This window comes from Passer montanus, unplaced genomic scaffold (genome assembly GCF_014805655.1).
Source record: "Passer montanus isolate IOZ18808 unplaced genomic scaffold, ASM1480565v1 scaffold22, whole genome shotgun sequence".
Classification (NCBI taxonomy): domain Eukaryota; kingdom Metazoa; phylum Chordata; class Aves; order Passeriformes; family Passeridae; genus Passer; species Passer montanus.
The window spans coordinates 6537976-6562249 of NW_024366815.1; the positions used below are offsets into that span (position 1 = coordinate 6537976).

At 38.7% G+C, this 24274-nt stretch overlaps 2 protein-coding genes across 2 annotated transcripts in view; both read left to right on the plus strand.

Annotated features, from left to right (window-relative positions):
• ITGA1 (integrin subunit alpha 1) overlaps window positions 1–24274 on the plus strand; it is a 73309-nt gene that overhangs the window by 3651 nt on the left and 45384 nt on the right. The gene's annotated exons all lie outside the window — the stretch shown is intronic.
• On the plus strand, window positions 2669–7652 carry PELO (pelota mRNA surveillance and ribosome rescue factor). The gene is made up of 2 exons (XM_039709988.1): window positions 2669–3722; window positions 5019–7652. The coding sequence occupies exons 1-2, from the start codon at window positions 2670–2672 to the stop codon at window positions 5448–5450; spliced, it is 1485 nt and encodes a 494-aa protein (XP_039565922.1). The 5' UTR covers window position 2669; the 3' UTR covers window positions 5451–7652.

The following is a 24274-nucleotide window of genomic DNA, read 5'->3' on the forward strand; positions in this document are numbered from 1 at the left end:
TTGCTGTTTGAGAAACGACCCATATCGTCTCTTTCTACAACAGTCAATTGAATATTTTGAGTGGCAACTGTTTCAAAGTTGGTCTTTCTTCTGTGGCTGTGGTTTTGTTTGTTTGTTGTTTTTGCTTTTGGGGTGTGTGAGGTGAGGTGTGTGTCTGCATGCATGTGCATTATTGTGCCGTTTTTTAATGTAGCAATCACCTATTTTCCTGAATGGAATGTTTATTTTCTACTGGTTGTGGTTTTGTTTGTTTGTTGTGAGTTTTTGCTTTTGGGGTGTGTGAGGTGAGGTGTGTGTCTGCATGCATGTGCATTATTGTGCCGTTTTTTAATGTAGCAATCACCTATTTTCCTGAATGGAATGTTTATTTTCTACTGGATGCCAACTTGCAACCTTTATCTAGAATATATTGCATCTCCAGGGATATGAGGCTGCTTGTAAAAGCTTGACTGGAATGAATAAGCACAGAAAAGTTTGTAAATACACAGCTGTAAAAGAATAAAAAGTAAAATACATTTTAATGTGAAAGTCAAATATGCACCACAGCTATTTTTTCTTGAAAGAATAGCATGAGGTCAACCTTTGGAATTTTATAGTTGCAAAGAACGTAAAGAAGAAAATTTGCCATAAATTCACCATTCAGCATTTATATAAACAAGTGAAAGGAGCTCTGAAAGTAAAGTAGAATGCACACTCTCTCCTAAAGAAAAGCTGAATGCAGAAGTTCTCTGCCTCTGTTTTTGAATGAAAATGTTAATGCAAAATTATTATTATTATGTGCAAGTTAATCAAGCAGTTACCTACACATGTGCTTATGTTATATTCCCTTGGGTGGTCCTGCTTGATTCTGTGAAACTATTCATGCTAACAGAATTAAGCATGTGTACTCACAGGAAGAGAGTCTGAGGTCTGATAAATAAATCCTATTATGTAATATCTGATAAAGTTGTTTTTACACCAGTATCAAGCTCAGGGAAAAGGAACGCACATTACTGGGCCAGATCTGAGTTCACTGTCCTGTCACAACTGACTAGAACTAGAAACTTCAGAGAAATTTATAGGTACACCATAATGAGAGATATGGGATTATTTTTGCTCACAGTAGCCTTGTATCTCATCAAATTCTTGACTCCAAAGCCTTTCCAAGTCAGCAAATTCCATAATCACAGTAAGTTGTTTTTTTATTAAAAAAAAATAGCTAATAGAAACTTCCTTCTGACCACCTTCTCATTTGTAAGATGCCCTCATGCTTTCCTGTGTTAAGCTGTTTTTTTATTTAAAAAAATAGCTAATAGAAACCAGAAACTGCCTTCTGACCACCTTCTCATTTGTAAGATGCCCTCATGCTTTCCTGTGTGTGTAATTATTCCAAACTTATCTGTTGCAATTGCCCTGCCACACACAACATGGCACATTAGTGTGCCTACCTTCTCAACTTATTTTTATTTAATCATTTCTCCTGCAAACATTTTTTGCTATTCTTCATTCTTTCCCTTGTTCTAAATTTGCAACATTCATTCTTAAATGGAGTTTTTATGCGGTTTCAAAAATAAGCTACGGAACTCAGAATCATAGAATTATAGATTTTTAAGGGGTTGAAATGCACACTAAAGATCATGTAGACCCACCCTGCCATGGGCAGGACAATTCCCAGCTTTGTCAAGGCCGTGTCCAATGAGTACCAGGGTTGGAGAAACCACGGCCTCCCTGGGCAACCAGGGGTTAGGTACTATTCTAGTGTGTAACCACCTTCAAAGAAAAATTTCTTCCTGTTATGTAACTTAAATTTCCCCTCTTTCAGTTTGTACCCATTACTTATTGTCCTGTCACTACAGTTCCTGATGAAGAATCCCTCTCCAGCTTCCCTTTTCCCTGGCAAATACTGGAAGGTTGCTGTGAGGTCTCATGTATCTTCTCTTCTTCTCCAATATTCCTCCCTTCTTGGACAGTGATACAATTTTTCATTATTTCTGGCTTGCTATATTCGTTTAGGCTGCAAATTCAGCTGTGTAGTGATGGTACAGGTCCATTTTCTTTGCAGTATCATTGAACTTTTAGCAAGGCATCTTATTTCTCTATATGAACATCCCGCTTCCTTTGAAACGTGCTTATCTGCCTCCCTAGCGTGTCAGAACTGGAAGGAAGCCGGTCAAGGTTCAGTACTGGCTGAAGTGTAACTTGCAAATTTAACCAAAACCTTTTAAACCGGGATTCAGCTTAAGAGCAGGGTCCAAGTAAGAGGTCAGGCTCCGATGCCGCCGGTGCCCGGTTTTCATGTGCACGGTGGCGGCCACGCCCCGCCTCAGGCCGGCGGCGGCTGCGGGGCTGCACGGCGCTCCCCCGGCTCCTCGGTGCCCGCTCCACCACGGGGCTGTACCTCTCGCCTCTTCTGCCATCCGTGCCTGTAAGTTTCCACAGCTGCTTGGCTTTGGCCGTTCGGTTTTGGTTTGGCTTTTTCCTCTCGTGCTTTGAAGCGTGTGGCACGATGTTGGGAGGCTTCAGGAGTTTGGACCGCCGCTGTGAAGCGCTGGAGGGGAATGACGAACGCGGGGGCGCCCCCCTCCCGGCGAGGCAGTAGCCGACTTCCAGTGCTCGCAGCACCCGGCTGCAGCACGGCTGCTTCCCAGTCCCCCGCCCTCACACCGCCCCGGCGTTTTTCCTTCCGCAGGATGGAGCCTCGGGACGCGCCGCCAGCTTACCCGCGCGCGGCGCCCCGCGCATGCGCCCTGCCTGCGGTGACCGAGAGGGGCGGGGCGGGGCGCTCCCCGGCGGCGCCTCAGGAGGGAGCGGGGACACTGCGCGTGCGCCGTGGGGCGGCCGGGGATCCTGCGCGTGCGCGCGGAGGAGCGCGGGTGGCGGGGGCTGCGGGAAGGCCGCTCGTGTGTCCGTCAGTCCGTCCGGCAGGGTACGGTCCCGCCGGCTCCAGCCCGCAGCCTTCCCTCCCGGGGCAGGCCTGCCGCCGCGGCACAGGGCGGGGGACGCGAGGAGCCGCCAGGATGAAGCTGGTGAGGAAGGACCTGGAGAAGGATAACGCGGGGCAGGTGACGCTGATCCCCGAGGAGCCTGAGGACATGTGGCACACCTACAACCTGCTGCAGGTGGGTGACAGCCTGCGCGCCTCCACCATCCGCAAGGTGCAGACCGAGTCGTCCACGGGCAGCGTGGGCAGCAACCGCATCCGCACCACGCTCACCCTCTGCGTGGAGACCATCGACTTCGACTCGCAGGCCTGCCAGCTGCGCGTTAAGGGCACGAACATCCAAGAGAACGAGTACGTGAAGATGGGCGCCTACCACACCATCGAGCTGGAGCCCAACCGCCAGTTCACGCTGGCGAAGAAGCAGTGGGACAGCGTGGTGCTGGAGCGCATCGAGCAGGCCTGCGACCCGGCCTGGAGCGCCGATGTGGCGGCCGTGGTCATGCAGGAGGGGCTGGCTCACGTCTGCCTGGTCACCCCGAGCATGACGCTTACCCGCGCCAAGGTGGAGGTGAACATCCCCCGCAAGCGGAAAGGGAACTGCAGTCAGCACGACCGGGCGCTGGAGAGGTTTTACGAGCAGGTGGTGCAAGCCATCCAGAGGCATATCAACTTTGAGGTGGTGAAGTGTGTGCTGGTGGCTAGCCCAGGCTTCGTGCGGGAGCAGTTTTGTGACTACATGTTCCAGCAGGCAGTCAAGACCGACAACAAACTTCTGCTGGAGAACAGGTCCAAGTTCCTACAGGTAAGGATCTAAGCAGTTTCCAGAGTGGGTAAAAAGAGGCTTGAGAGTTGTGTGTGATAGTAAAAGGTAGTTGCATGGGAAATAAACCATTAAAAAAAAATTCTGACTGAGCATCGTGAGAAAATTATTATCATGCCTCCCAAAAGAAGTTTAGTATAGTATATAGATGTATATACTATATAGATAGAATACTATATATATGCCGTGTGTGTATATATATACTGTGTATATATAAATATATATACACAGTATATATATATTACACAGTATATATATATACACATATATATACAGACAGTATATATATACTGTATAGATAATATATAGATATATAGATGGTTCCCACCTAGTACACCTTAATGTGGAGTAGGGAAGTTTCAAACTCCCTCTAAAGGCATACTTGCTCTTCAATTAAGTGTGAAGTGCAAGTTGGAAAATACTTTGCACTGTTACTTTGTCACACTGTATAGCACGCATGTTTAATAACAATTTTCCAAAGATGTTTTTTTAAAAGTACCTGGATGTGGTATAGGTTAGTTAATTTTGATTACCAAAATTAGCTAGAATTTCGTTGTTAGTTTTGTACCTGCACAGTTAAAGGCTGTGCTTTTTTTTTCCTTGTTTCTTAGTCATCTCTGGTTGAGTGGGTGCAGATTTAGCCTTATACTGAAATAGTCATATTCAAAGCCTAAAATATGTTTTCATTAGGATACTTCTATTATTTTTAGGTTGGAGTAGGCCTGGGGTGATCTGGGGGCAGGGATAGTGAAGTGAGTCCCAGTGCTTAATGGTCCCAGTACTTGAGAGACCCATTGCACCAAGAACTTCCTTTTCCACGTGTAGCAAAGTGATAACAGAGAGAAGTTTTAATGTACTTAACAGCTTTGCAGCCATAATAATTGCACAGAGTTGATGCTTTTACACTATACACCTGCAGTGTTGAGGATCCTTCCTTTTCTTGAATGCTTTAAAAAAGAGGCTTAGGCTTAAAGTTTAGTTTCTTGGTAGTTTCAAGTAGCCTTACCTTGGGAGCTGTGGAGCTCGTGTATTTTATCCAGGCTTTGAAGAAGAGAGGCAGTTTTCTTGTGCTGCTTGAAAGGCAGTTTAAGGGATTTGATATAGGCTTTAGGATGCAGGATAGACTCGGAAAAAAATCTGTGTTTCAAGAAGGAGATAAGTTCCCCAAATAATTATCAAGATTAATACGTATCATAGAGGGTGTTTGTGACTGGTTAATCAAGAAGATGGTCCTTTTTCTTCGAAAACACCAAACCTTTGACTTTGTTTTCTTTCTAGGTCCACTCTTCCTCAGGACATAAATACGCGCTGAAGGAAGCACTCTGCGACCCAGCTGTAACTAGCCGTCTTTCTGACACTAAGGCAGCTGGTGAGGTCAAAGCCTTAGATGACTTCTATAAAATGCTGCAGCATGAACCTGACCGGGCTTTTTATGGCCTGAAACACGTGGAGAAGGCCAACGAAGCCATGGCCATTGATACCCTGCTGATCAGCGATGAGCTTTTTCGGCACCAGGATGTGGCCACACGTGCCCGATACGTTAAATTGGTAGATAGCGTTCGGGAGAACATGGGCACAGTACGCATTTTCTCCAGCCTCCATGTGTCTGGAGAGCAGCTGGGCCAGCTGACAGGGGTGGCAGCTATCCTGCGCTTTCCTGTTGCTGAGCTCTCTGACCAGGAAGATGAATCTAGCTCTGAAGAGGATTGATAAGAGTGACTTCATTCTGCAGTTTCTTTTCCATGTCATGTTGAAATGACGTTAAAGGTTCTCCTGACCTGAATACTGGGTGCAGATGTACCGCAACATGTAATTTAAAAGTTTTAATAGTAAACATATACATGCATATATATAGCTTCACTCAGCACACTACTTGATACCTGATGTATGGTAATAATTATTGGTATGTTGTGCTAACTGACTGTTTCTGCAGTTCTGGACCACCAGCAGTACAAGAAACTAATTTGGCTCCCCAGTGCTGCTTAGTCTGCATGTTAAGGCAGACTGTCAACTTAGTGAAAAAAATAGTAAACTAACAGGGGAAAATTCACGTTAGTCTATTTTTGTTCAAATGCTTGAAAAAGTATTGTGAAACAAATGTAAACTTCTTGGAAGACCTGTCAAAACTGTGCTTGGTCTTCACAGGAGCTCCCTGTTATTCATAAGGTTTCAAAGGAGTTGGGTCAATATCAAATCTTAGGGCTTTGTGTGGTGACGTAAGTCTAACCACTTAAATATTTCTGTGAAGCACTTCAAATAGTCTTTCAGCAACAAGACCCTTTAAATTAACCATTTGTTTGCTAAGACAGTAGTAGATGCAGGACAAATGGTGACTCTCAGTGCACCCATTGAGTTATCTTTTTGAATGCTGTTACCTTGGGAGATTGTCCTGAAGACTAACAGGGTGCCATTGACTGTATTCTGCTAAACTGGCGTTATTTAGCACCCAATTCTGAGAAAGTGTGGAAGAAACTTAGAAAATCAGGACTTTAGTTTCCACAAGGAATCTTTTGAAAGCAAGTAGTTTAGGTAACTTCATAATCTGGTATTCTATTTGCATATTTCTTTTAAAACATACATAAACGGTGATACAGAAATAAAGATGACAAAATTATAAATCAGACTGCAGCTTAAGATAGTGGCAACTGTAAAAGTGAGAACTACCTTTTCAATTATTTGATCAGCTCAAAGTACTGAGAGCCAGAAAGAGCTTTCTTTCTTCACTGGGCAGTAAATCTTGTGTAGAGGAAGCAAAAAATGCTTTCAGATTAAGACATAACCTGTGGTTGTATTGTTTCAAACCCAGGTTTGATGATATGGTTTGTGTTTGTAAATAGGCATTCCTTTTTTAAACATGAGGGAAGGTGAGAAGAGGAGCTACAGAATAATTCTGTAATACGGAAAGTGTTGTAAGAGTGGAACATTAAAAAATAAAACAACCAAAACTCCTAGTCTGGGTAGAATAGTTTTAGGAAAATCATTTTTAAGGATAGTCACTCAAGGGTGCCAATTCTTTGAATTTAATACTGTCTATTGGTAGCTGAAACATCAATCTAAACTTCTTGATACAGAAGTACTTTTGGATTAAAGCCATCTCCCCTCTTCTGCATCATCCACACAGTCTAAGAACTTCTCAAAAAGAACTTGTATTAGAGCTGTAACACCTCAATTCTTCTTTTGTTGAACACAAACAAGCCCATTGAGACACTTGTTTACATACAGTTTGCACACAAATTATGTTATTAGAGCTTTACATTTTTTGAATGGTGTTGGGTGCCACAAGTCATAGAATGGTCAGGTAGGCCTTTTTTAGCAGTTAAGACTGCTTAAATTAAGTTCTTTTTTTTTTTAATTTGCCTAACTTTATTACACACTTTTTAGCTAGAAAGCACCTTGATTCCTCTCATTACTAGTTCCTCATTACAGAAAGCAGAAGAAATTGACCAGGAAATTTTAATTATAGGCAGCAGATGAGGGCTTTAAATAAACTCGTATCAAAAAAAGTCTTTCATTTCTCCAAGCTTTTATAACATAGGATGGTATTACTTTTTCTAAGTAATGCCAGTTTGTTGCAGCTGAATACAAATGACATATTCTAATTTGTAGTGCACCAGAAATTCTTAGTTTTTCTCAACAAACTCTCTGAGAGACAATCACTGTTCTTTGGTTGTGAGATGGATTGCTGTTTTATCAGACCAGATTGGTTCCAGTTATTTCATTGTGAAGCAGAAGTTATGAAGAGTTTTTGCTGATTACTACATGATTACAATGGTGTTTTTGTGTTTTGTGCCTGTAGTTGCCATCAAGGAAAAGAAGTAGCCATTTTGTTGCATTTTTTTTCATCTGCTAAGAAAATGTGACAATAGTGATTCTTTGAATTTATCCTTAGAATTAAAATTCTGCATTGGCTAATTTGTGTGTAATTTTCTTTTCTTTGAGCTATTGCTATCATGTTGTTATGTCTCTGAAAGAAATACTCGTGGAATTGCTCAAAAAAGTATGGAAGGGTGGCTTTTTTTTTTTTTTTTTTTTTTTTTTGGTAAGCATTTTTGTTTTAAAATAAATATACAATCACTATGTATACAAATGCATCCTGTTTCAGGAAACAGCTTAAGGGCTTTCTTTGGTATTGAAAATGTGTGCCGTGCTTGACCTGGCCAATTTCCAGGGTTGCTAGTATCTTCCATATTTCAAGGAATTTTGAATGGTTGGAAAGTCCATACTGACAAAGTTGCTTGCTCAATGCAGACCTTAGTTTGTGTGTATAGATAACACTTGCACAGAAGGGGCATGCTATCAGCATATCAAAGGAGTGAGTGCTAGTGCCATGGGAAAATATCTTTTGTGTCTGTTGTTTGGAGCTAAACTAAAAAATGTATTTTGAAGTCTCTCCATTTAGTTTAGGACTATATTCTGGCATAATTCTGTGAATTAATAGTGTGGTTTAGGTTCCAGTTTTTTTGTGTTCAAAATGAATGAAGACGCATTGTAGGGCTTGCTAAAGTTTGCTACATTTGGTAGGAAGAAAGCTTTAAAAAGTATGAAATTGGATTGATCACGAACCCTGCTGTGCTAGATTCAAATAAATTTATTCAGTTATTCTTTTGCATCTCTTGCAAATTTGTATTTTGGAACAGGCCCCAGTCTATTAGTTTTGTCACCTTTGGCATTTAAATCCACTTATCATGTATGTTTTTTTGTGGTTGTTAATCAGCTAAAGTTTGGTGCAAAATGCAAGGTCACCACCAGCTAGAGACCAAAATAATCCTGCTTATTACAAGGCAAAATAAAAGATAAATCCTTCAGTAAAACTGTAAAGCATTTAACAATATTTGACTGGGGAATTCCTCATCTCCCTCTTCCTGTCTTTACCCTTGTATAAGTAAACTGTTAGTAACAAATGATCTTTGGACCACCAATGTAACAAGACCCCATAGCTCTTCAGTTTAACTTGTGATGGGACTAGACATGATGTTTTTAGAACTGTGTAAATGTCTAAATTTTCATTTGCAACTGTTCTCTCACAGGTTAAGTAGCCTTGAATTTCAAACCTAACTTACCCTCTGAAAATTTCTTACAACTTCTGAGCTGCTGACCCTGGTTTGCCTTGTCCAGTGAAGATACATCATAGCTCAATTCTGATTGAACTGATATATCACTTGAGCCTCTCAAATTTCTTTCTGAACGCTGGATTATTGGTCTAGAAAAATGTACTCATATGCATGTGTATTTTAGATCACCCAATCCATTCACATTTCTCTGGAACTTTGATAGCTTTGATAGAAACTTGTTTCATAAAAGAGTAGACACTGAGTTTTGCAGGAAAAACCCCCATATTGTCAGAATGTGTTACTTGAACCCATATTTCTACGCTGTGTAGTCTACTGATTCTACAAAGGAACAAAGAAATCAATTTTTAAAATATGAAGCAGCAATTAGAAAGTCTGCAATTAGGAATTCTTGTTTATAACCCAAAATCCCTACAGGTGGCATAATTACAAAAAAAATTAAGGAATGATTTCAGAAAAGTACTTACGTATTTTTTAGATAGGCAGAATTTAAGACTTGATTTTTTTTTCTTGCATCAGTTGCTTTAATATGAAGATTTCTCAGTTCTGATTTGATACAGTAGGTAGTGGGGAGAGAGTGGTGACAGGGCATTGCAGTAAATAATTTTCCAGTATCTGTCTTTCAAATTGCTTTTAGGGTTCATTCAGAATTTGTGTGGGTAAGAAGTATTTTGATGTTTCATTATTCTGCAAATTTAGGGTTAAGAAAATGCCTAACCATTTGGTTTTGTGATAATTATCATTCTTAATTCAGGCTCTGACACAGATTGAGCCTGGACTTTTTCAGCAGTGGAAAGAGTAAACACAGGCTGTGAAGCCTCTTGTGTGGCGTTTGCCCAAAGACTTGCTGAATAAGTGTAATGTTTAGTCTTACCACATATTTTATTCTTGACTCAAACAGGGCATTGACTTGGATTTGAGGGTAACTGCTTGCACGATACAGAATCTGAAGGAAAGACATGTCTTCAGCCTAACAACCAAACTGTATATCCCCTGTCAGCTTATGAATTTGACTGTTTTAGAGATGCTCTGTAGCTTTCCTGTGAAAAAATTGACTCCTAAGGTGTCTTAGCCTAAAATAACACGTAAGGAAAAGGTTTCTGAAATCACAGTTGTTTTTTCTGTTGTCTGAAAATAATTCTTTGTTTTGTCCCACTTGAGAGCTGTATAAGAAACAGAGAGGGGAGTGGTATCAGAGCAGCCCTTCCTTCCAAGTCAGTGTCTTCTGGGAAATGCAACATGAAGCAGCAACTTTCAAGCCCTGCCAGGTCTTGTCAGTTTTTTGCTATATCTGTCTTTAATTTATTGCACTCTTTTTGGGAAATGCTGCATTCACAGCTAATGTAATTGCTGTCATGTTGCTCTAATAATTACTTAGAAGTCAAATTAGAGCTGATCATGAATCCTCTGGCAAAGCAGTTATTCCATTAGAGAATGTTAATTAGTTGAAACCAGTCCTCCTTTTTAGGAATGTACATACCAGACATGATGGGAAGTGTTTTCTCTGGTCCAAAATGGAATTTCTAGTCCAAGCCAAGCCTGGAATAGCAAAGAAAGAGTGTAGGGGTTTAAGGACTCAAATGGAACAGAAGATACAAAGCTTAAGGCCATCTTCTCTTTCATATTAAACACTAGGCTAAGGTGCCAGCTAACACTAGCTGAAAGTGCTCCCTTTTTCTGTCAGTGTCATTGATAAGTACAACTTCCACGTTGAGCAAATAGATATTCTTATATCTTGTCTGAGATATCTGAATCACAGCTGGCTCAGGCATGATGTCTGAAGGGATGAAGGAGGCAATTTTCATATTTCTGGTCTGAATGTGAAAGGAAAATAATTGAAAACTAGAACTGTTCTACCAAACACATTTCTATCTGTAGTCTTTTCAGAAAAAAGCCTGAATAGTGTTTCATGTTTCAAAAAGATTTTGGACCTGATGGCTACCAGCAAATCCGCTTTTGAAGATGGGCTGATTCTTTCCCATGCAGTACTTTTTGTTGGTTAGAACAAGTACTTTTAGCACACTTTTTACTGAGACAGTTTGTATGTGAAGATATGTGTGTGTGTGTATGTGTATGTGTTTAGTAAGAGAAAAAGGCTTGTAGTTGCTTTGATAGCTGCAGGATTGGCTCAGGATGCAGGGTTGATAATAATCTTCAAGACTGGAAGATTTGTTTACTGTAGGAGGAACTTGGTAGCAAGTGATAAATTCAGGAAGTCTGACAGTTTTTAAATGCTCATGGTCATTTCCTTTAATGGTTTCTGAAGCTGAAAGCTACAGCAGGTTTTGCTGAAGAAAATTGCTTTTTCTTTGACCTGCATTGTTCAAGTGTTTTAGATAAATTGTTTAGTTCAGGTGTGAGAGAAGCTAATTAATTGCATTTGTTTATCTTGCCCAAACAGGTACCATAAGACCACTTCCATTTGGTAAAGAGAACTGGTGTATCCCATATATTTATTCCTCTCCTGAGTGGAAATTTCTGTTCCTAGGTTGTCTAAGAGAAATTAAAATGGACTTTGCAGAAACAGTGCTGGGTGAACACTGGCAGTCTGCCAGGACAGTCAAGTCCCCTGGGGCACTAGCTGCCCTCGCTGCAAAGCTGTATGTAGGAGCTACTGGGACAGCAGTGGTGAGAGGCAGAAAAAGAGCAGCTGTCTCCTTAGAGAGCTGTTCCAAGTTCCAGAGCTGTGAGGAAAGATGAAAAGCTGTGGTTTAATGGAAAACATGAGATGCTGTTTTGGGTATGTGACTTCTTCCCCAAAGGGAGACCCAGTGAATGTTTGAAATATCTGAACTCAGTTCTAACAACTCATGCTTGGCTGAGGGTAAGATGCCAGCTGATGTGATTAAGCTCTCTGTGTGTGTCTGGGGGAGAGGAGCTTTGAGCCTCAGACGGACTCTAGAGATATTGAGACCTTCCTAATCCTCTCACTATGGAGTCATTTCCGGCCACCCCGCTATTGCTGTATCTGAGGCTTGTGAAAGACTGTCTTTGTTTTCCTTTCATACCTGTCAGAAAACCACCTTCTTTTTCAAAAATACTGCTTTGTGAAACAAACACCTCACTGTGTTGTGTTGGCAGTCTGTGTGATAAGCAAAGGAAAAATTTCAGACATTAAAAAAAACTCAAACCAACAGAAGCTGATTGAAATAAACCTTACAGGCTTTTGGAGAGGGTACCTGGTGAGAAGAAAAAGAGAAAGATAGATGAAGCCTTATGTAACAAGGTTTGTTGGCAGTTTTTAAGTTTTCAGGTCATTTCAACTGAGATAAAGACTGGTAAGTCAAATCAGTCAAATGACAGGCTTTTAAACCTTTTCTCAAGAAAGCCCCAGAAATCAGTTGTTAAAACTCTATTAGTACATAGTCAAGCATTGTGTTCTAGGTAAAATATGACTGCCTAAACTATTTCAAGCTGTCTGCATTTGTTTTATCCAAGTATAGATTTGCATGGTCCTGTTTATTGCTCTTATGAGATAAAGTATTTTGTTATGAACAAAGATAAGTGTTCAGAAAAAACAAAATTAATGACAACTGTGAGTCCAGCCTTTCATAATTTTGAAGACTTGTCTTTCTTTTCTAAGTTGATAATAGAAATTTATAACTGATATGGGGCTTTTTATGGAAAGAGTGTGGAGATTGTCACTGAAAAAATGCTTAGGCCTTTAGACAGTAGTAATTTGAATTTGATATTTTTTGCTTATTTCTAGAACATTTTAAAAACTACTTTTTCCCTACTTTAAGCACTTTTATTTTGACATAAGGACTGGCAAGAAATAAATGTATGTTAGAGAGCAGAATGTTCCTACTACTGAAAAAATGAGAAATTGGAACAGCCTTCCAGTCAGAAAAAAATCAGAGCAAAAGGTCACTTTTATATGGAATTTGTTGACCCTGAGAAATGTGATGTAGTTACCAGCAACAGATAGGAATCAATTCAGCAGTCTGTACCCATGCTTGGAACAGAAGCAGAGCACTTGCTGGTTTTGTTTCATCAGAGCATTGTGTTGCCCTGTTAATATCTGTTCAGTTCTTAGAGCATATGGTCGCACTGCATCTCAGCAATCACACCAGATCTCACCACAACCCTGACCTCCTGTGAGACAGGCGTTAGCTGTCTGAATTAATGATGCAAAAATGCTTAGATTAGGTACCTGGTAAGGGCTTAATGAGTACTTTCCATCTCTACCAGTTAAATGTCTGCCAGGAGCTGTAAAGGCTATTAAATTTTTTTTTTGAGTGTTTTATTTGTAAACAGGCATTAGAATGAAGTCATTGATAATTAACTGTGTTTCTTAAGTGAGCAGCTATGAGTTAGTCCTCTTATCTATCAGCACAGCTTGGTAAAGTCTGTTTCTTACAAAGGCAACTGTGGTGTCCAAAGAGCTGTAGACCAAAAAGAACAAAAAGACCTCAGCATCAGCGCTGCTGTGCTGCCTCATAGCTGGGCAGGAAGGAAAAGCTGGAAGTGATCTGCCAGGCTCTGCTGCTGAAAGTATAGTAGAGGTGCTACTTGCATAAGACTGATGTTAAATCTGTGGTAAGGTAGCACATACATGCAACAGCAGTGTTGTGAGTTATAAGTTGGTGGCACAGGGTTCATTTGTACCTTTTTAGGAGGTCCTTCTTTTAAGACTTGCAGATTCTGTTCCCTTTAGAAGACTGAGTCACCCTTAAATGACCCCAAAACTGATCTTAGTTTTACAAACTTTGATTCAGCTTAAGCAATTTCCTCACTATGAAACTTCCATGATAGTTGTGTGAGGGTGATGCAGATGTTTGAAAGAAAGAGTAACAGATTCTTTATGGAACTCCTGGTATCACGAGGATACTTGCAGAATATGCCTGGTCCAGATAGATATCTTTAAAATCATGGGTGTACTTCAGTGCTGTGGGTGGAAAATGAAAGTTATTAGTGCCAGTAATTCATGTAGAAAACTCTATCTTAAACTGCATCTAAAAAACAGGATGTTTTTCTACCTCTAGAATCCAGCTCTAATTTTTTGGGGGGAAACAAACCTTCCTTTTATAATCTCTTCATGGCTGGTCCCAAATTTCCCTGAATTGTTTACTGACGAATAAAAATGAACATATGTAGTAAAAAGACCAAAGATTACTTTTGCAGTGCTTTCAACTGCTTTATCCCTACAGCAATGATACAGCAAAAGAGGTGTTCATGCACTTTCTGATACTTGATTGCCAGAGTCTTTAAAAATTATTCCTATTGGTATAGGAATCATTTTACAGAAAGTTCAGTTTTATCTGTTGCCTGTAAATTATGTTCACCTCACAGGTAGACTGAAGATGAACTACTATCATATGACACATCAAGATGCGAAAGTCCTTGTGATTATCTTGGACCATAAAATGAGCTAAGCTGCAAAATACCTTTTGCAGCAGCCTTACGAATTGACTAGTGGAATAGGAGGTGTTCTTTTGGTCTTCTTTGACCAAATGAGTAAACTTTTTTTCCTTGGGGTGCAGTGTTTTTCATTATATATTTGGGGGTTTTTGTAGCCTTTACTAGATTGGGCATCTATTTTTATGGTTAAGTCCATGGAAAATTTGATTTAATAATCACTGTGGTAATTTGCAGTTCCACATTCTTATCTGCTCAGATTTCTCGATTCTAAGTGTAAACTTTATGTTATCAGAGAGCCATGTTCTTTAAATTGTCCAGTACAATAAAGGATTTCTCATGACAGTTAATTCATAGGTAGAGACGACTAAGGAAACAACTGGTTGAGGATTACCTTCTCTTTTAGCAGTGAAAAGTCACAGATTTCAAACAAGGACAGCTCTGTATGTCCTAGCAGAAAGTTGCTACTGTGATCACCCGTGCTGGCACGTACTTGGAGCAGGCTCAGGATTTTGCTATGACCAGGTCAGACCTGATCTTTGCAAACAGACAGTGCCTGCTCCCTCATGCTTATGCAGGACAGGCTGGCTTTCCCTGCGGGCATTTAAGTTCTGTGCAGTTGGGGATGAAGAGGCATTTCCGTTTGACCTTGTGTGAGAGCACTAGCATCTGGGCACCATTCATGGAGAAATTCCAGCATTTCAACAAATACGTGACTTATTTTCCATTAGCCTGTAGCAATTTCTTATCAACTATATTCTCACTGTGACAATTTTTTGGTTACCAACAGGAGAAAAAGAAAAAAGAAATCTTGAACAATATTATTGACAGTGCATTTGATATGTCACAAAAATTAACATAGGCAATAGAAAAAAAGAATTATTCGGATGATGGTTTATATTTTCAGTCCAAACTCCGTGTTCAAGCATTTTTAAACTTCAAAATTTTCCTTTTGCAGCAGTAGGTTTTATCCCTTACTTTCCAGTTCTTCTCTCAGAAAACTGCACATACAATTATTTAATTATTTTTTTTAATTGTTTCAACTTTACTAGGGTACTTAACATAAGTAAATGTGTTTTCTGTGTTAGTCTGTTGTAGTATTTCCCTGTATCTTTTAAATGGAATTCGGTCTAGTGAAAAGTATTTTGATTTATAGTTTTTCCAGAACCTGTTAGCTTTATGTAACAAGTTTGTCTGAAGAATAAAGTAAGTCATAGTGCTAAGAAGCACTTTAAGTTTTCAGGTTTCTGCTGTATTATGGGAATACATGCAAACAGGGGAACAGACCTCTACTTTATGTAGCCATGACATAAGAAGCTGCAGAAGCATAGTGCTTTCCTCTTACTGTGCTAGAACGTGGCTCAGCTAAAAATGAACTCTTGTGTTAAAATGAAAATTATGATAGCTGTTTTATTCTGGGAAATAATAGGTAAGTTGTCTCTATAAATCTTGACTATACTTTGCAAGCTGATTTTTTCTTTTAATGTACATGTCTGAGATTTCATTCTGAAGTGTGTCTCTGCCCCACTTGTCTCTGTCATTTTTGTTTGGTCAAACTTTCTTCTTGCCTCAAATCACTGCATAGCAAAATTGTTTAGGACCAAAGGAAAAACTAGGTATTTGTAAGCTTCCATCTTTTCACTTCCATTGTACTCCAAAAGAAATTGTATCACTGCCAAATTGATATTGATGCATTTTATAGAGACAATCTATGTTTTTGTTGTACTGTGTAAAAATTGGCTTAGATTTGATGCTCTAGCTATGTGGATGTGAAATGATCATATCAGGGTATTTGCACTTCCTTTTGGAGGATTTCTTCTGCTCGGGTGATTTGGTTGAGAGCAAGCCAATGATTATGCTCAGCCCAAGGCCATGAAAGAGAGGAGTTTAGTAGTCCTTGTGATATAGAGGAATGGAAAAACTTGTAGTAGCTTAAGACTTTGAGAAAAATTACCTGAAAAGCTCTGAAAACAACTGGGGGAGGAAATGGAAGGGTAAAGGAATCAAGTCAGGTAGGCAAAAAAAAATTTTCCTTCATCCATATCACAAATGGAGTGATATACTTCGCTCGTAAGAGTGAAACTTCAGCATATGTTATTGATATAAAACAGTGAGTTGACAAAATTCAGTGTTAAATGTGATGGTGATTTAATAAAATTTGATGGCAAAGTACACTTGATTGACAGCGTAGAGAGCAGAGACAGATAAATCTGTCAGGGAGACTTTGCTGTTGTGTCATCAGGGTCAGAAAGGACTCCTTTGCTTTCTAGACTCCTCTCAGAGAGGAATCAATCTACATCCAGCTAGATCCTCTCCTGGTTCTAGACTTGGTCAGTGCTTATGTCCAAAGGATTTACATGCACAATCAATCCTCTAAAGCACTTAGCTAAGATGTCAGAATTTAGCATGCTGTTAATCACTTACTGAGAATGTGCTGCTGCAAGGAGTCTTTCAGAAAATTCCTCAAGGAGTAATCTTGAGAGGTCGCTTCTCAGGGAGAGAAAGGAGCAGTCCTGGCAGGGAGATAGTTGCATGAGTTTTCAGTTAGGCATTGTTTTTTCCATCAGTTCTCAGATTATTACATTTTCCACAAAGTTTGGAAGGAATTTCTGTCCTGGGGCATTTTATAGATAGTTGGTTTTAAATTTGATGGAGTAGACTTGTGAAGTGTAGGCTTATCAGATAAAGCGACTTGTTTGGGAGCCCTTTCTGGTGCAATGGTTCACATTCTCCTAAAGTCTATTTAGATTTTTTTATACATAAATAACAGCACTGTGGCAATATATCTACCTTCAGAAGTGCATTGATTTACCTGCAGTGTTTTGCATTTTTTTTCTCAGTTTTGGCAGGTTTTATTTCAAAGATAGCTTGCAAATTGCTAAGGAAAAAAAGCAAGTACAAAATATGGATTCAAAAGAAATTTAAAAGTAGACAATGTCATTTTCAATTCATATTTGAATGCTGACAAGTAGTGATTTCCTCAAGTCTAGGGATTAACCAGTGTCATGAGTATTCAGGACTTTCTTTTTCCTGAGTCCCTGTATTAGCATACTAAAATTGTGAAAAATGAAGGCCATGTTGCATGATGACAAAAGTCACTGGTCTCCATCTTCTCAAAATAAACTTCTGCTGAGTCACAAATCACTCATACCATTGAACATGTATTTCACTTTCTGCCTTGAAATTTCTTGAAATAATTCTACAGCCTTGCATGGGTTTTTTTCCATGAGCTTCAACTCTGAAGTAAATTCTGTTTTGAAAACTCTGTATGATAAAATGCATCTCTGATTCAAAGATACACTTACAATAACCAGTTGCTAACCATAATAAAGTGGAACTATGTAAGGATGATCATATAATTTTTTTAACCAGACAGTGATAGGTTGACCTTCTCCATCATTTGTCCTACCTATTGCACAAGCCAGGTATATCTTTGGATTGAATCATAGACAGAAGGTTAGAGGAACTATTATTCAAAGTGACATTTTATATATTATTTGATAAGATAGAAAAGGTATGGCAGCTATTTGCTTAAGAATGAAAAAAATACTAGTTTTGCTTCCTCCCATTAAGCAAGTGTCACAGAATTTAATTTTGTGGGAAACATGACATGAAAAATTAGAAATATTCATTCATTTCACATTATATGAAAAATAACACTCTTGATATTCAATTACCATCATATTTGTTTAAAAGAAACAGTAAGGTTCATATTGGATTTACTTAGGTGGGGTTTTTTTAGGCTAAGAGCAACAAAATTGACCTGTAATACATAAAGTATGCTTGTGTGGAAAAACAGCCTAACTAGCAGTGTGAAGTCAAATGAGAAATCACTGTGGAAGAAGTGGCTTTGGGGCTTGGTGTCTTGTGTTTCCTGCAGCACAAGGGGTACTTGACCTACCATGCTGGTTTCAAGAAGGCTACATAATGGAAAGCTTACAGAATATCAGCTAGAAAAACTGGGATTCATCGTAACTGAACAAGTGGCTGTAGAAAACCAAATTAAATGTCTTATTTGACTCTTATTGATGGGGTTTATTTCAGAAAACAACATACATGTTATTTTAGCTATGTTTTCTGCCTAGACTGTGGGGCTTACACATAAAGCTATGTGGTAGGAATTGAAAGTTCCAGTGGGGTGCTCGTGAGGAGTGGTCTTTGATAGCAAAGGAGGATGAACATTGAGGGAATACAAAAATTGTAGGGACTTGTGTGAAGTTAAGTGTTGATGGAAGAACTACATCCAAAAGATGGACTGGAAATGATTGGAAACAAGATAAAACATTTTTTAGGAGTTGTTTCACTTCCATCAGGTTGCTAAATTTGCAAAGACTTCGTGCATCTGCACAAGTCAAGAAGCAGACCTCATAAAGTTCTTTGTATCTGACTGCTTATTTCTGAGGCTTTTTTTCTTTCTGTTGTGAGACACTGCAAAGTGCTAAGGATTGATGATGAGAGGGCCACTTTCCAAATTTTGCACAAAATAGTTTTATTGTGATTACTGCTAATTGAGTGGGGGACATATTTTTGGTCTCTGCCATTATATTTCCAAAAGTTTTGCCTGTTGCATTGTGTTATTCATTTGGTACTGCATTACAAAGCATTGATTCAGTTTATTTTCAGACTTGATACTGCATTATAAAGCTATTTTCCAGCACAAAATACTTAGTACAAAACCAGCAAAGAGAGCTTAATTTAATGGGTTGTACAAAGCATTTAATTGGTTTTGAAAAGCATTTGGCTACTGCATCTGGAATTACTTTCAAATATATATTTCTTGGTCTTCTGTGGTATTTATATTCTTTTAATAAGAAGTGGTTTATTAATTATTCAGTCTCTTTCCAGCAAGTCAGTCTTTTGCTCTTCAAAGGTTAAAGAAAAAATGCCAGAGGCAAAATCATACAAAAGTTCTTTTGTAGCCCTGAGAAATAAAAGGCTCAATTTAAGCACTACTGAAAAAGTTTCTGAAGTTGATTTTTTTTTACATATATATACAGCTTTATTTGAAATATGTTGATATTTAGCCAGGCAGAACTGAATGCAACAAGAACTCTGCCTCAGCCTCCTTGGCCTTCCGCAGTAAGACCAGAGCACTGTGGCCCCTGAACTCACAGACAGCAATTGTACAATGCTGTCGTATTTTCTTCCACTCGGCATGTCAGTGGCTAAATCTCTTTTTCACAGGAAAAGGCTGTGTAATTCTGCAGTGGCATTATCACAAGTGAAGCAAAAAAAATAAAGTGTGTAGATTTGCTGGTCCAGCAAACAATCCACTTTCACATATTTGAGCCATTATTTTAAAAACAGCATTTCTGTAGGTATGACTTTGTAAGTAGATGCACGGTTAATCTTCCTTGCTACCCGCCAGATGCATCCCAGCCCTGACCCAAGCGCACCGTGTTGTGTTGGTGCAGGTAAATGATCCAGCTTTGAGGAGGTTTTATTTCCTGAGGCTCAGTGCTGCGTGTACTGGAGGACACAGTTTGTTCTCTGCAGCTGGCTTGATTGCAGCTAGCTGAGGGCTGCAGCTCAGGCTTGCAGGTGCCGGCACACAGTGGTATCAATTTCCTCAAGTGAAAGAGTTTTCAAACTGCAGAGAACGACACTGTTTGCCAGCATTTTTAAAACAAGCTTTTGTGGGAGGCCACAGCAATGCTTCCCTCAATGAGTCACATTTACCAGCACCTCACTTGCATCCTTTTATGCTGATTTGTTTCATAGGTTTTCTAAGATTATGAGGCAAGTAGTCTTTGCAACATCAATTTGAAATACTTTTGAAGGCAGTCACTGTCTTACAGTTAGGGCATCTTTTCTAATAGCACCTAGCTTTCAGTACATTGTGATCACCTGTACAGTTCCCTGTTGCTGTATTGCACACCTGTTATATTTGCAAGTTTTTAAAATATCTTACAACACCACTGATTGTAGTACGTGCTGTACAAACATCAATTTTTCTTTTCATTTATTTCCCAAGATATCTAAAGATATGAGAAATCCATAAAACATTTTAGTCTTATTTTAGTTTTCAGCTTAAATTTCTGCAGTCTCTCTTATACTCCAAGATGGAGACAGTCTTATTTTCTTAACTTTTTTTTTTTTTAATTTCCCAATGTTTTCCAATTGTGCATACTTATGAATAACATTTCTACTTGTTTAAGTGTGCTCCTTGGTGCACCTAGAGCTGCTTTGTATCAATCCCCTGCAAAATGCAGATGAATTGATAAAAACGTCTGAAGTGCTGTAGCAGTAAGTGTGAAGTGATACAAAAAATAACTTTAACCACATGCTGGCAGGGAGAAGTGGTGCACAGCCAATGTGTTAGCCTTGTCCAATGCTAAGTGTAAATTCATCCTTTTCTGTTTTGTAAAGAAAACATTTGTATTTCTTAGGATAATCTCTATTTATAGAGGATGCAGTTCTTATTTGCTACAGACCATACACAGTTAAAATACCCTAACTAAATTTATTCTCTTCTCTTGTCTAAGCTGGTCTTCATGATGCCCTTTATTGTGGGTGATTTGTGGTGATCTCCTTTCCATCAGTGAAGAACCAGGTGTTAGACTTTGTTCTACAGTTTGGCTTATGTTTATATCCATCTTTTTAGGAAAATAAAGGTGCCAGTTCTGTGTTTCTAAGGTTAGAGTGGCCAGCCAGACAATATGCTCGTGAACAAGTCCCAGAAAAATCTGGTTTTGCATGGTTTGGAGTCAGAGTAACTATCCAGGCAGCACAAACGTTTAGTTAAAAGAACTCATTAAATAAAACAGAAAAGAATTTATTAGTGGCTACTGGACAAGTATGAGCTACTACTCCAGGTCTGTAATAGAAATAATATTTGTGTTGTCGTCTTGGTGACTGAGTGTTAACCTTTCACGTATAGGTACAAGCTGTGCTGAGCAAAGAATGGCACACGTATCAGCTCATGTTCTGCTCCATGTAAATCAGTAGTGAGAGGAACATTGTCCCAGGTTTTCTGCAGTGCCTCATTTCTTGTAGAACATGAAACTGGAACTTCAGTTTTAACCTTTGAGAAACTTTTATACTTTACATTTCTGTACTGTGACAGTCGATTTTGGTCTGTTCGCAGTCATTCTGTTAACTGACACAACATGAAATAGTTCAAAATCTTAATTTACCTACATTATTTTTGATTAAGTTGAATACTATGTACCTTATGAAAATATTTTTTTTCTTCTTAATTCCCATAATTCTGAAGGGAATCCCCTCCAGCTTCCCTGTAGCTCTCCTTTTTCCAGTGCTTCTGCCAATACTCTTCTTAATTCATACACAAGTTAGCTAGAAACAGTAGAGAATGCATGCTATCTTAGACAGAAACTAGAAGTTGGAAAGAGTTCAAGCTAGATATTATTATAATATAATTTTCATAGTCACAGTCAGTAATATGTTTAAATGTTCTGAATCATTAGCTCCTGTGTACAGGATTTTCTCTACTAAAAAATTAAATAAAGTATGAAAGCCAAGTTTCCATAAATCAATAGATTATTGTTAGCTAGATGTGTAATGTGGGTCACCGTGAACTCCACTTCTCCATTTACCATCTGCAGATTTGAACATTTCTTTGGCTTGTAAGATTTCTTTTACAGGATCTATGGAAAATGCAGCAAGCTACCTTTAAATACATTAATTATTTGTAAGTTAATTTTACACAAGCTTATCGTGACCCTTGCTTTAATGCAAAAACATTATGCTCATAATATTTCAAAGCACATAGAACACAGAGAAGGCTATGTAGTACATTTGCATATTAAAATATGCCAAACAGTTTGTGTGTGAAGTCAAACTTCAAAGCATCTGACTTCTGGCTAAGGTAGCAGGTGAAGATGAGAGAGTAAGAGCACAAGATCCTGTTTTGGCCAGTGTCATGTCTGCAGGAGTACATGTAACCTGATAGCTACAGACAAAAAGTAACCATGCAATCATGTTACATTCCTCTTCTAGTTCCCAAGTATCTCCAGCTAAAGGGATTTCCCAAACCAGATGTGCATTCTGTGTGGGTTGTAAACTACAGTGGTTTTGTCTTCCATTGAGTTATTCAGATTGCCATTAAGCTTATTACATTTAGCCTCCAAGGCTAAACAAGGCTGCCAACAAGGTCTACAGGTTTGTTCTGCTGTGTGGAGTCACTACCTCAGTTTTATTTCTGACCAGTATGGCCCATCTAGCTTCATTTGGTTCATCTAGCTTTATTTTTTTGAAAGAAAACATTATTATTGTTGATTCTAATTTGACCTTACTCATAAGCATGAGGATTTGGGTGGTTGGTAGTAAATAGCTGTCATGTTTTACTCATCTACATACTAGCATTCTGTATCTTCAGCTGTTATGAGGATTACAAACACATGCATTAAAATTAAGAGATTTGTGAATGTTACATAACCAATTCAGGAAACTTCAGGACCATTTCCTATAATGACTACAGAATCCATAATTGTCAATACTACATCACTGTTATGAAACTCCTCGTCTATCAGCAGATGATATAATGATGGTGGAGGATATCATGGTGAAGTGAACAGAGTACAGGGTGCACTTGTAACCTTTGGCTGCTTCAGGAGAAATCAAATTCCAAAGGGCTGGAATTTGTAGCCTTTGGTATTTCATATCATGATATGTGTTGAACACCATCATAAGGTGAGAAAGGGGAAGAACATGTCTCTAAAGATCTCTAGAAGGATGTTCTGTCCTTCTTAAAGTGAACAGACCCTCTGGAGATCACCAAGAGAGAAGCTGACATGGGTATATTTTGCTTCTACGTTTCTTCTTGGACTTCATCATAAGGTGAGTTACTTTAGCAGGTGGCTCATTAGTACTGTTTCATTGTCTAGGAGGTAGATTGTGAGTGTAAATGACACAGTTGCAATCCCTTATATCGTTTGAAAAGTAATAATAGCAATTGTTTTTTTCTTTTAGTAGTAAATTTCAGCTTTTACTGAAACTTAACAAAAGAAGACTTGAACTAATGATAACTTGATTGAATTCCTAAAAATTGGGTTTGTTCATTTTAATTATACTCGAATGACTGAGAATAGGGGAGAAAAATGCCTATTGCATATAAGCAGGCATAGCAGAATTTCTTTAAGGGAGACAAAATTATTTTCAAACTAATTTATTTCCCATCAGGCTGTCAATGATTAATTTTTTCTTATCATTTTCAGTGTATATTTTCTGGCGAGCTAATCTCTGGTTTAGTTTTTTTTTCACTTCTTTATATTTCCTGACTCTGACTGGAGGAAGAAAAACTAAAATAACACAAATTAAACTTTTCCTTTTTTTGCTGTCCAGCAAAACTGGAAATACTTACTAAATGACAAATGGTCTTCTGTGATAATTTTACTGCATTAAGCAGGAAATAAGATGCTGAGAGAGACAGATTAGCATTGACCACTGGGGAGCTTAATTATAGAAACAAGCCTTCCATGAGAATTTTGTCAACTCAATGGTGAATAACACAGATGTGGTTTAGCAACTGGAAATTATCTAGATATTTTGACATGCAGCAAGAATTGAGTATATGGGTATTTTTATGTAACTGTTAAGTGTCAGCAAATGCTCATGAAATGCTTCTTTAAAATTAAATCAAATTTGTGTATATTTGTGGTTTTAAGCAGCCTTAATGTTCTACAAATTCACCTATTTTTTGACTCTTGTGAATTAAATATACAGCTCTGCAGCAGCAGAATCAGTGGCTACCTTTGAAACTGATTTACAGGACAAAGATGGAAGAGAGCACTATAAGAAATAGTAAATACAGAAAAGATAAATAGCCTTATTTTTATATACAAATAGTGGGTTTTGCTTCTTAATGAGTCTTGCAGTTATAGGTATCATTTCAAGCTGGATTTTTACCCTATATCTCAAATTTTTCTGAAACTTGCTATACAGTCAAACTTTTGCAGTATTTTCCTTGGTGATGATCACTGAACCTAAGGATATGGGAAATCAGTCAGAAGAAGCATTTGCTCTTTTGATTGATCTCTTCATAGTCCAAGATCAACATTCTATAGCAGCTTTTCTTAAATGCACAATTATTGGAGTTCAGCAAATAATCACATATAGGTACTACGAAGATCAGCAAAAGATTTCATA

Bases quoted from the DNA above. Each gene is read 5' to 3' on its own strand.
- PELO (XM_039709988.1), top strand. From the start codon at position 2,670: ATGGAGCCTCGGGACGCGCCGCCAGCTTACCCGCGCGCGGCGCCCCGC. The intron at 3,723-5,018 runs GTAAGGATCTAA...TTTTCTTTCTAG, and splicing joins ACAGGTCCAAGTTCCTACAG to GTCCACTCTTCCTCAGGACA.